The sequence below is a fragment of the Centroberyx affinis genome, unplaced genomic scaffold (genome assembly GCF_046629955.1).
Source record: "Centroberyx affinis isolate AG114_WGS23_722 - 3 ecotype Tasmania unplaced genomic scaffold, CSIRO-AGI_Caff_v1 ptg001793l_1, whole genome shotgun sequence".
In the NCBI taxonomy this organism is placed as follows: Eukaryota; Metazoa; Chordata; class Actinopteri; order Beryciformes; family Berycidae; genus Centroberyx; species Centroberyx affinis.
The window spans coordinates 198,478-210,749 of NW_027280183.1; the positions used below are offsets into that span (position 1 = coordinate 198,478).

Genomic DNA, 12,272 nt, shown 5'->3' on the forward strand with positions numbered 1-12,272 from the left:
CATGCAAGGCTCCCTGGTGTGAACATCTGTGTAAGTGTTGCAGGGCTTTGCTGGGAAAGTAAGTGTGTTCAGTCAACCGACCATGGGTAAAGGTAAAGAACATCCCTGTATAATCCACATATTCTATATCATATGAGTATAATAATGTGCAAGTATGTGTGCACCAAAGACAGAATACTGCTACACACGCAAATGAGTTGTTGGGTTGTTAAGTATTTGCGTGAGCTTTTCTGATATGGGAGCAGTTATTCAGTTCTGGATCTAATGCAAATGAGTCAGTATCTGCAGAGCAACCAAATAGCAGGGAAGGACAGCCTGTGGCTGAACTTGTTGATGTCACACCTCTCCCTCATCAGAATTCAGACCCTCATTCAAATTCACAGACTGTCGTCCCTGTAAACACAACAAGCTTATTGTCTGGGGCCAACGACACGTTTTTTCCCTGTAGTATCATATTGTCGATCTACAGGTGCTTGGGGGACCAAAGGAACGAGACAGGAGGCTTTTGCCGTGCGCTTTTTCCAGCAACAGGAACGCAGCCTGTAGCACAGCAGTAGCAGCTTGTACGTCATGGTCTCATTCATTACCAGCAATCCGGTATTAACGCCGCTGAGGCTCCGTTTTAGGCTCTCAACTCACCCCCAGTCTGCTCTGGACCCTCCGCAGATAGTCTTCCATGTCGGCCTGCGTCGCTGCGATGCCGCTGCAGATCTCTCCATGAACCAAGTTTCGGCAATAAGGGCTGCTGGTGTTTTTTTCTCCGCTTCCGAGTCCCCCGCTGCGCTCTCACTGCAGTACTCGCTGCCGTCTGTGCCGTCGGTCCTCCCCTTCTCTACGGGGCTAACCCACAACACCGTGTAGTGGGTGTGACGGGAGGAAGAGGAGATCCGACCGGGGGCGCGCTCGATGGATTCAACCGCGCTCCCTGCCGTAGGGATCCACCCCCCCTCCCCTCTCCATCCCCCACCCCCACTTCAACCAATAGAAAAACACATGTATCTTGTTATGTATAGTGAATAGTAAATAGTAGCGTAGTGCGATGGAGAAAATTAAGCTCCAGCACCATGGACAGCGCCCTTCCATGAGACGCAACGCTGTGTCAGGCTCTACAGGCTGCGGGTTGACGGTTTTCATGTTTGCACCTATTCCTACACTTTTGGTGCAGAAAACTGATCCCATCCCTGCAAAAACTGTCATGTGCCGTAATTTTCACGAATTATGCAATTTTACCGCAGTTTAGTCCAGGAATCCCGTAATAAGCCAGAATCAAAGTGCTTCGCAATACCTCTATAGCTCTAGTGTGTGTGTGTGTGTGTGTGTGTGTGTGTGTGTGTGTGTGTGTGTGAGCTTAGCCTGACAGGAGACACTTTAATTAAACTGAAAGACGACCGAGTGGGTCACATCAAAATGAAAAACAATAGAGAACACCGCATAAGACTGAAGATCTCTCTCTCTCTCTCTCTCTCTCTCTCTCTCTCTCTCTCTCTCTCCCTCCCTCTCTCTCTCTCTCTCTCTCTCTCTCTCTCTCTCTTATCACTCTCTTACACACACACATACACACACTGAAAGTCTTGGAAATTGGCCAGTCCTGAAACTTTAATATTTAAAATGGACAAGGCATTTATCATTGGGTCAGGGTTCCACCAGATTTATCTTTTTAAATTTGTATCTCTCTCTCTCTCTCTCTCTCTCTCTCTCTCTCTCTCTCTCTCTCTCTCTCTCTCTCTCTCTCTCTCTCTCTCTGCAACAGGAAAGGCTGCCTGCAGGTATCATCGTGATGATGATGATGCTGGGTCACGATGATCTCATTATAAAATACAAATGTTTTAGGCTAATGAGAGCTCATTTCGTCAGGACATGCAAAAATAATACCAGACTTGGACTGACCCATAACAGCCTGCATAAATCTATGTAAAATAATGTATTTTTTTTTATCTGTTCAAAGTCTCACATACAGTATATGCGAGCATCTCACTCTATACGGAAGGCAGAAAAAGAAGAGGGGCTTTGTGCGGCCATTGTGCTGAAGAGAGACCTCATCACTGTGGCTGGCTTCACACTGCCACACTGCCGATTTTTCACTGTTAGTTTCCATTAGTTTTAGTTCAAGACTTCATTCGCTACCTCAGCAGAACCGGTAAGTGATGGCGTGGCTTGCCTGCGGAGGTGCAGGCGGTGACGCTCCGGTCTTAACGGAGGTTGCGCTTGATCACGAAGAAACACGAAGGAAAACGTAAAAGGATCATAGCCTCGGCCGTGCCAGTGTCAAGGCAGGGAGAATAATGAATAGGACTTCCGGTCTTAATCTTCAAAATAAAATCATGATTTTGAAAATACTAAGGAATCTGTAGTAAACCTGTTAAAAGTAATCTGTAGTAGGCTAATATAGGCTACAGTAGGCTATATTTTGTGAAGAAGTGTTATAGAATCCTTACTTCTACTACTGATTTCCTACATTTCCCAGGATGCTGATCGACAGCCCCCACAGAATGTGTCTTAACTTGTTGAATTTAAGCTGCGGGTTTTATGGGGAGCTGAAGAGAGCAATAACGATAGCGATACCCGTAGCAGAGCAAGGGAATTTTCAGTCGAGAAAAAGCGAGAGTCGAGCCCCTTATGGAAAACACAACATGTCTTGTGGCTGCATTGCATTCTGGACAATTGAGTGCCCTCCCTTCGCAGGATATAAGTTTCCCTGTCACTGAGGAGGCATTAGCACTGATATGCAGGGTTGGAAGGGCAGTGAGGCCAGTCATCCAAGAAAGGAAAAATATAGTGGGTAAAAACCAAAAACAGTGAAATAGCCGAGGGCTGCAGAGAGGATTACATGGGAAGCTGCACAGATTTGTTATGATTATTGGACAGAAAGGTTTGTAATTTGTGAAAAAAGGAATAGAAGTAGTTTCAGAGCCATTTAAGTCCAAATGACAACAGGTGATTTATCGACTCCAAGAAAGGAGGCAACTTAGGAAACAGAGGAGGAAGGCAATAGACAGCTTGAAGGAGAGCAGAAAATCTTAGGAAAAACAGAAGAAAGAAAGAAAGAACGAGGGATAGCAGGATAGGTAGGATAGCATTTTACAATGCTTTAAATTTGTTAAGGCTCTATTTAGTAAAGAGAAAAGTGGCAACCTCAAAGCAACAACACTGGAGTGAGTGGATCACTTAGAAAAGGTGCATAAAAGTAGAGAAAAGTTAATGGCTGCCCCCAGATATCCCACTAAGTGATGGGACACTTAATGGATGCTACAGTCCCAGCAGGTGGAAAGAATGGCGGTGCAAAATATAGTAAGATGTGCAAAGGCTTTATGAGCCCCAGGGCCTAATGGAGTCTCCTGTCAGCTTTAAAAAAAAAAGTGCATCAGATGTATTGAGATTCCTGGATCATGTCATAGAGCAGGCAGGATTGTATTTCCCAGAGGAAAGACAGAATACAAAGCATAGAGCAAAAATAGAGTTGCTCTTGTGAGTTTCCTTGCACTGCATGCTGCTCCTAGGGTGTATGAATTTATTAGATGTGACTTTAGAGCTCCCTGCTCTTCATCAGACAGTCTACAGACTCTACTTTTGTTCTATCAGTGCACAATTTCCCCTCTGCAAGTCCCTCTGGACTTGTAGTTCCTCACCGTTTGCTACTGATCAAAACAATGATATGCTGGATCAGGTCCAAGTCAAGTCTATCTTGCCAATGTTGTTTATGGCACAGCTTGTGTGTGTGTGTGTGAGAGAGAGAAGGAGTTAGAGAGAGAAAGGCAGAGAAAGAGAGAGCAAAGACAGAAAGAAAGAGAGAGAGAGGAGGAGAAGAGCAAGAGTTAGGGCAGAGATTAATGCCTCATGTCTAATATCTTATAAAGCATGCAGATGCTGTTCAGGCCCTCTGAGTGTAATCCACCTGCTCTCCATGCATTGACACCCATGTATTTTTAAAATTATGCGTGCCAATGGGTCCTGAAACTCACTCAGTGCATATGTGACCGTGCAAACAAATTAAGTAAGAAAATAAAAAATACTAAAAAATAAATACAGCATTTAGATGGCATTTCCACAACTGCAGCTGTAGACATTGTAAGCATCATAGACACGTCAATGCGTGTGGTTTCCACGCTTATCATTTTCAGGCTTATCATTAGTTTAGCCCCCTTTCACACTGCAGAATTTGACCCAGCACAAAGTGTGAGAATGCTGTTATTAACCCTGCAAAGTCAGTGCTATCCCTGCAGTGGAGGGGCCTAAAGTCAGGATTAGCTCATTTTAGAACGTGCTTAGTCAGCTATGGGCTAATGGACCGGTTATTCCAGGATTTAAAAAGTTCTAGTATGGGGTATCCTGGTGGCTCAGTGGTCTATAGGTACGTAGCATGTAAATGCAACGTCCAGGGTTCAAATCCAGTGCAGCACCTTTGTCACATGTCGTCCCCCTCTCTCTCCCAATCTTTCCTCTCTTTATCAACTTTGAACTTTGTAATGAAGGCCAAAATGAAAAAGATATCTTAAATAAATAAAAGGTTCTAGTAGGCTGCACATTCTGTACTAAGTGCAGTGTAAAAAGGACTACCAATGGGTGACAAACCTAAAAGCAACTAAAGTGGGGAAATGCAAGGAAAGGAAACGCAATCCTCTCTGTTAAGACAAAATAATATCACATGCATACCCTATAATTTAGGGAAAAAGTTACACCAAAAAAGCATTTGATCTCCCTCTTCAAACAAATTAATGACTAATCTATTGTATAGGGGTCATTTGGCATGTGTGAATGCAAGAGAAGATATGACAACATAAACACAACACAACATAACATATTCTTGAATGTCCCATTGGAAAGTTTCATTGAAGCCGCTGTACCAAGGACATAAAAACAGCAGTATGGGACAGAAACAGCATTCACCCATCATCATGGCACAAAAATCACATCACAAGAAGCTATAGCTGTGGAGGAGGACTGTTCATATTCACAATTTTTGATCAGACTGTTGGAGGCCATAGCAATAATAGCTATAGCAATCCCCTTGACCATGACCACTGTAGGGTCAGAGAGAGAGTTTGGGAGGAGAGAAAAGAAAGATACTGAAAGGGATGTATGTAGAAAGATAGATATGCCAAGATGAAGTGAGTGGTGTTTCCCTGTAAGGAAAAGGCCTGTCAAGTTTGGGGCAAAGTAGAATTGAGTTTTCAACTGATAACTTTTGAAGGCAACAGGCAAGCAAACCCCACCTTCACTATCCATCCACCCTCCCGCCTGCTCGCTCTTTTATGGGGAACAGCAAGATAAGGCGTAGTCTTGCTTCTAAATCATTTCCCATTATACACCAGTAGAGCTTACAGCGTCTGCACTATAGTCCCAAACTGGTTCATTTTGCATTGAAAACAATAGGCCCTGCTAATTGATTTTAATGGCTCTCTCCGCGACGATGCACCCCTTATGACTTCGAGAGGGGTCTTTAAGATTATTATTATTAGTATAATTGCCATTACCCCCACACTTTCCGAATGGGAGACAGCGAAAGAATATCTTTGCCCTTAAGCTGAACAAATAATTATTAGATTCAGGAAACAAACAGACGACCGTCACGCGCGCGCACGCACGCACGCACGCACACACACACACACACACACACACACACACACACACACACACACACTCCACCTTAGAGTAGACCCCCTCCTGGCGACCCTCATTCCCCCGCCGCCCTCTTTCTGCGGCGTGCCGCTTGTAATTTATGCAAAATTAATTGATACATCTCTTATAATTGATGTGCTGTAAACTTAATGAGTAATTTATGTAATTAGTCAATTAAGGATAATTCCAGCATATGTTCCGTATGCCCAGAAGGTGTGCTTTACAACTAGTTATTTGTCCAGGAGTTGGGTGCAGGCGAAGACTGCCGTAGACTACCTAATTAATTTTGTTATGCAGATCAGCCACGGTGTCTATTTAACGGCCCCCTTTGTGAAAACAGATTTAATATTGATCTTTCCCGGGCGTTTAAAGAGGATGCTTTTACCCGCGTTGGCCTCTGAGGGCCTCAGAGTTTCAAAACTCATTTTTCAGGCGCCAGGAAAACAATTAGGCAAAGAAAACAAAAACACAAACACAACAACCGCTGTCTTTATTTAGGGGTGAATTTATAAATGTTCACTCTTTGTCAAGGAAGGTGGCAATAAAAAGTGATTTCCTTGCATTACATGACCGTCTTTAAAATATGCTCTCTGTCGACACAGTTGACCTTTTGAGTGGGCTTGAAGGGCTGAGACATAACGGGAGAGATACACCGGCTAATTAATTGACACAGTTTTGAATATTCATACCTAATACAGCGAGCTTGCCCTTAATTACATTGTTGGACTTCTCTCCTAGGAGGCTAAATCACGGAAGGCTTAATTATTGTAATGTATTCGGGGGCCCACCGGGGCACCGAGGAAGACAGGAGCCGTCAAGGACCGAGTCATGACACCTGGCCAGAGAAAAAATATACGGGAAGGGAGCAGGGGAGGGAGCTTTTGTTGTTCTCCGTTGAACAGAATTCAGAGCAGGGGATGAAGTTTGTTTACATCCTTGTAGGATTCACCGGAGAGTGTTTGAACAGACAGACAGCCGCCGGACTCCCCTCTCAGCAATTAATCAACAACAGCGCGCGCCTGTGTGTGTGTGTGTGTGTGTGTGTGTGTCTGTGTGTGTGTGTGTGTGTGCGTGTGTGTGTGTGTGTGTGTGTGTGTGTGTGTGTGTGCGTCCGTGCGTGCGTGCGCGTGTGGGTGTGCGTGCGTGAGTGTGTGTGTGTGTGTTGAGAGGAGGAGAGCAGCGCGCTGATGATTTTGCGCAAATGGAAGACATGATTTATTGTTTGCAAAGTCTGAAAGTGCAGTCGAGCAAATTTACAACTAAGAAATTGCATTTATCCTATTCTTTACTATTTCTCACTTCAAGTGATATGAGCTAATTCAAATCAACACTTTGCATCATGGATAATTCAATGATGTTTATCCAGCGCAAGCCATAATTAAAATTTCATATACACAGTAAACTGTGCGTAGCTAAAGTTCTTATGCGGACAAGGTTAACTTCCTCAACAAACACCCTGATAATTTTGCCCAACAGATTACAATGTATGTTGGAATAAATAATAAAATGTTTTAAATATTCACAATGAAATCTCAGTTTAAGTTCTGTACATGTGTGCACTATGATACAGCGAACACTATGAAAATTACATCCAATTCAAATTTACTAGAATTAAGTTTAAGAAAAACATCTTAAGGATGGTCTCTTCTTTTTTTCTATTTCCACCACTTTTATCCGATCTAAACAAACACTCGTCCTCTCAATCCCTGTGATTTTTTAATTAATTGATAGCCTACTTTATTCATGTCCACATAGGGAAAATTCTCTTTTTCAGACCCCCTTCCACACAGAGGTCAGAGGTCAGAGGTCACAGTCTGCTACAGAACAGCAGCCCTGGAGCTGGTGGGAATTCAGTAACTTGCTCAAAGACACTTAACCAGGGTCTTGAACCAGTGTAGTCCGGTTGAAGGATGGTTTGTTTAACCACTAGGTACACTGCCGCCCCCGAGAGATTTGTTTATAGTCTCAATATCAGTCAGTCCGAGTCATTCTCCCCTTAGTTTATGCGTGGCTCCTTGATTGGCAAACGGGAGATCAGAGTCGAACGCGTGGATGAGCAAAACCCACCCCCTCCTTTTTATTCCTTAACCCCCCCCCATCTCTCTCTCTTTCTCTCTCTCTCTCTCTCTCTCTCTCTCTCTCTCTCTAACACACACGCAGCCCTCTTCCCCTCTTCTCTCCCCTGACGTGTCCCCTAAGTGTCTGGATAATAGATAATAGAGCCAGCGACCTGCAGGGGTCTTACAAAAACGGCGCTCGGCGAGTGGGAGAAGCGCACAAGAGGAGAGAGAGAGAGAGGAGGCACACAGACATCGAAACAAACTGGCCCCTCACACCCTTCAGCCCTCGCGGAAACAGGGGGATTCTGAGAAGAGGACTATTTCCTCTCAACTTTTACGCACAGAGACTGACTTTTACGCACAGCGCCAAGAACACCTATATTGGAGAAGAGACAGAGAAAGGACTTCATAAGAAACTTTCCTGGGATGCAGAAGGTTCTCGCGGAACGCACCTGACAGCAGCAGGCCTTTAGGCTAGATTGTATTAACCGGTATAGAGTAGTTAATCCTGCATCTGTGGGAAAATAAACCAGCCTTCAATCTAATGGCTCAGAACTTTGGAACAGATGCTTCAGATGGTGACTAATATGAAGACTATCAAGTTAGCTCCGTAGAAAATATATAGCAAGGAAATAATAATAATAATAATAAAAAAAACATTTTATTTAACTGCTAAAACTTAAAGAAAACGACAACCAAATCATGCCCCGTCCCGGTAAGAACTCTTACAGCGACCAGAAGCCTCCTTACTCCTACATCTCTCTGACGGCGATGGCTATCCAGAACTCATCCGACAAGATGCTGCCTCTGAGTGACATTTATAAGTTCATCATGGACCGGTTTCCGTACTACCGAGAGAACACGCAGCGGTGGCAGAACTCCCTGCGACACAACCTCTCCTTCAACGACTGCTTCATCAAGATCCCCCGGCGGCCTGACCAGCCGGGGAAAGGCAGCTTCTGGGCCCTGCACCCGGACTGCGGAGACATGTTTGAGAACGGCAGCTTCCTGAGGAGAAGGAAACGCTTTAAGCTGCTGCGCTCCGAGCATATGACCTGCAAGAGCTCCCCGATGATGCATTACTTCCATCACCACCACCATCACCACCATCCGGGCGGCAAGCTGGGCACAGCATCCGGCCACCACGAGCACCCAGCCGGCCCCGCCAGCACCGTGGGCCGGCTACCTCACTTCCAGGGTTACGGGGGCATTACTTGCGCTCAGCCCGGCGGGTTTAAACACCCATTCGCCATCGAGAACATTATAGGTCGGGACTACAAGGGTGTGATGGCCAGCGGGCTGCCCCTCACCTCGGTCATGCACCACCTGGGCTACCCCGTGCCCGCGCAGCTCAGCAGCGTGGTCAATTCCATGTGGCCGCACGTCGGGATGTTGTCGGAGTCCATGGGTGGCGTGCCCGTGCCCGCATCCTCCGAGTACGCGCCCTTCAGCGTGTCAATGAAGGGCCTTTACCACAACGCCAACGGGCAAACCCTGCCCGCCGTGCCTGTGCCAATAAAACCCACCCCGTCTCTGGGTCCCATGCCCGGTCTGACAGGGCTGCAGTCCGGCCCGGCGCAGCTCTGCTCCCCGGCCTCCATGCTGGAGAAAAGCGATCCTCTAGAGGGGAAAGGCAACCCTCTACACCCGGCTCTCCTCCTATCCTAACCGGGTAAATTGCGGGTCATTTTTGGGAAATGAACAAAAAAAACCAAGAAGGACATTTAATTGCGTAAATAAGAGAGCATTATTAACAAAATAACCATATAGTTTACGTTGAGTGCGGCTATAAGAGTTGTGAAAAAAATGAGGTTCAAATTGTTCTGTGTTATGAATTTTTCATTGGACCGATGTTGAAATCCTAATTTATTTGCACAATTCGTGAGGGCATTTACCACATACTGTAATGTGGCACTGATATATACAATCAGACAAGCAGAGACGCTGAACCCAAAGAAAGTTTTGATTTAGGAGATACACAATCTAAATTTGTTTCCAAATACAAACCCATCACTTCTGTTTATATATATTTTGCCTTTATTATGAACGTTTAGATAGCTCTTATTTGATTTTAATTCAGGTGAGGCCTATGGCTAAATACATATATAGGCCTTAATGTTTATGAATTAGGCCTGTGGCACTTCTTTTTTGTGTTGCTTAGCAAAATGTGCAGTGCATCGAAAATGTTATGCTTGTATTATAACAGTATTTATCTGAAGATATTTATAAAGAACTTACAACGAAATCTTCTTTGATGTCTTATTTAAATGCAATGCCGTTTTTTGCGGTTCGTTTGACAACCTCCTGTTTGTACAATAACACCCTTTAAAGGAAAAAGATAATTTATGGCAAATTCCATCAGACTCAGGCATTCTTTCATAGTCGAATATGCTCCAAATTAAACTAAAAGTGTAGGTTAATTCCATACCATATAAACTGTCGTTTAACTTCAGCACGTCTGGTGTGTTTAGTGTAGCATATGGAATAATTATTATCCTGTACTAAATTAAGAATTATGATAAGTGGAGTTCGTAGCATTATAGCCTTTGAATCATCACCGTAGCCTACAGGCAGTAAAGACACAGCACGGATCACATAGTGGTTCACCTGCCACCAGTTGCTCTGCGCTCCGAAATATAATACATACATGATCTTTTTTTTATTAAACCAGCGCTTCTCCAACGTTTGTAACGGACTTCCAAATAGACACACATTAGGCCACTGATCCCCCATTTCATACAATATTTTCCCAGGAACTTCCCCCCACACCCCCCACACCCCATTTAGTATTGATTTGAATTGTATCTAACTGTCTACAATGTAAGTGGGGACATGGTGTTGAGAGGTAAACCTATATGACTAGAAGAGTCATTCTTATACATAATTGGAATAATTTCTAGTGAATTGATGCAATTAAATTATTCCTCATTTTGGCGGTGACCCCAAAATGAGGCAGTTTCTGTTGAGTCCCCGCATGAGAAGAGTAGGCTTCTACTATGAGGCTGAGGTACCTGGGGTCCCAGGGCCCGACACTAAACTTGTTTGTGTTTGGTCCCAGCTCATAGATGTTGAGATCTACATCCATAATTATATTATTCACCTGGATAGACTGTTGCTTTCTGAAGTTTATCATTTCAATTGAAGCAACCAAATTGAAGCTGAACTGTTCAATTAGTTGATTCAACATGTTGTTTGGTAAAGCATTGATACACATGAATAGAATGCAAGAATGCTTTAAAAACAAACTTTGGACAAAGGATTGCCTGACACTTAAAAGCCAAACCCGATCAGTTTTTGGAGAGATGTCCAAAACTCTGGTGTTAATTATGCATGTGTGTGTACATTATGTATGTGGGCAACATGACAAAAATGACAATAGGATTATGCCCATGTGCCCATGAATATTGTGCCCAAATATTGTGCATGTGATCATCATAAGATGGATATGGCCAGCCGACACTCTAGGCTATGGCTTCACAACTTCAAAAGCAGGTAGGGCTATCGGATCAAGTTTTGCCCTTTTGTATCCTCTCTTTTTAACATAACCCAGCTTTGAAGCCGGTCCTCTCCAGCGGCACAAAGCACCAGGTTCAGCCCACTGAAAATGACTTATATTCAGGCTCCTGTCCCCTGTTTAGCATCCCAAAGGCTCCCACAGCCGTCACTATTGTCACACCAGCCTCTGAACAAATAATTGAGATGCACCAGCGGAGGAGAGGCGTGGGAGTGAAGAATTAAAATATGTCTGGGCGTCATTACTAACGAGCAGAACACATATAACAGTCTATTTCTTTTCCTCTTCTTCATTCTAATCTCTTATATTTATAATCTGTTTTTGTATATCATGATCATTCTGTTTCTTCATGACACTCTGTCTCTCTTTTCCTCTCTCCTCACATACACACTTTCCACCTAAATCTCAGTTTTTTTTCTGTTACATTTATGAAGGATACCTCCTCTTGTCTCTCTGTTGCTTTCTGTCTCTATCTCTCTTCCACACACACACACACACACACACACACACACACCCATGGTCACTGTGGTGTGGTGAGCGCTTTGGTCATGTCTCTATCAGAAAACTCTTTCAGCTCTTTTGTCAGCAGTTACTGCATGTCTATCTCTGGTCAATACACACATACACACACACACACACACACACACACACACGCACACATACATACATACACACACGCTTTCTCTGCAGGATGCCTTTAATTCCTAGTTAAAGGGAAGTGTGATTTGTATGGCAGGAGGAAATGTGTCTATGTGAGAAAGTGTGTGTCCATGTGCCTGTAGGTGTGTGTGTGTCTGTGTGTGAGTGTGTGTTTGCTTTAATTCCCTGATCAGCAGGCCTCAATGTCTTTAATAGCCCCCACTGCATTAGTGCATAATTAAATGCCACTAATTAAGACACAATAAGAGGCGTAATAATGCAGCCATTATTACCCTCCATGATCCTCTGTCTTCACAACACCGGAGTCAGATGCCTCTGGAATCATAATATCACATGAGGGCCTCCTAATGTGCATATGTGTTTATGCGCAGGGAGAGAGGGGGTGTATGTGCGGTTTATTTTTACAAGGGCAGACACTGCGC

At 44.2% G+C, this 12,272-nt stretch overlaps 1 protein-coding gene across 1 annotated transcript; it reads left to right on the forward strand.

The window, feature by feature from the left end:
- The first annotated feature begins 8,378 nt into the window (after positions 1–8,378).
- foxb2 (forkhead box B2) lies at positions 8,379–9,344 on the forward strand. The gene has a single exon (XM_071529492.1). It carries the CDS (start codon positions 8,379–8,381, stop codon positions 9,342–9,344), a length of 966 nt encoding a protein of 321 aa, XP_071385593.1.
- The last annotated feature ends 2,928 nt before the right edge of the window (positions 9,345–12,272 follow it).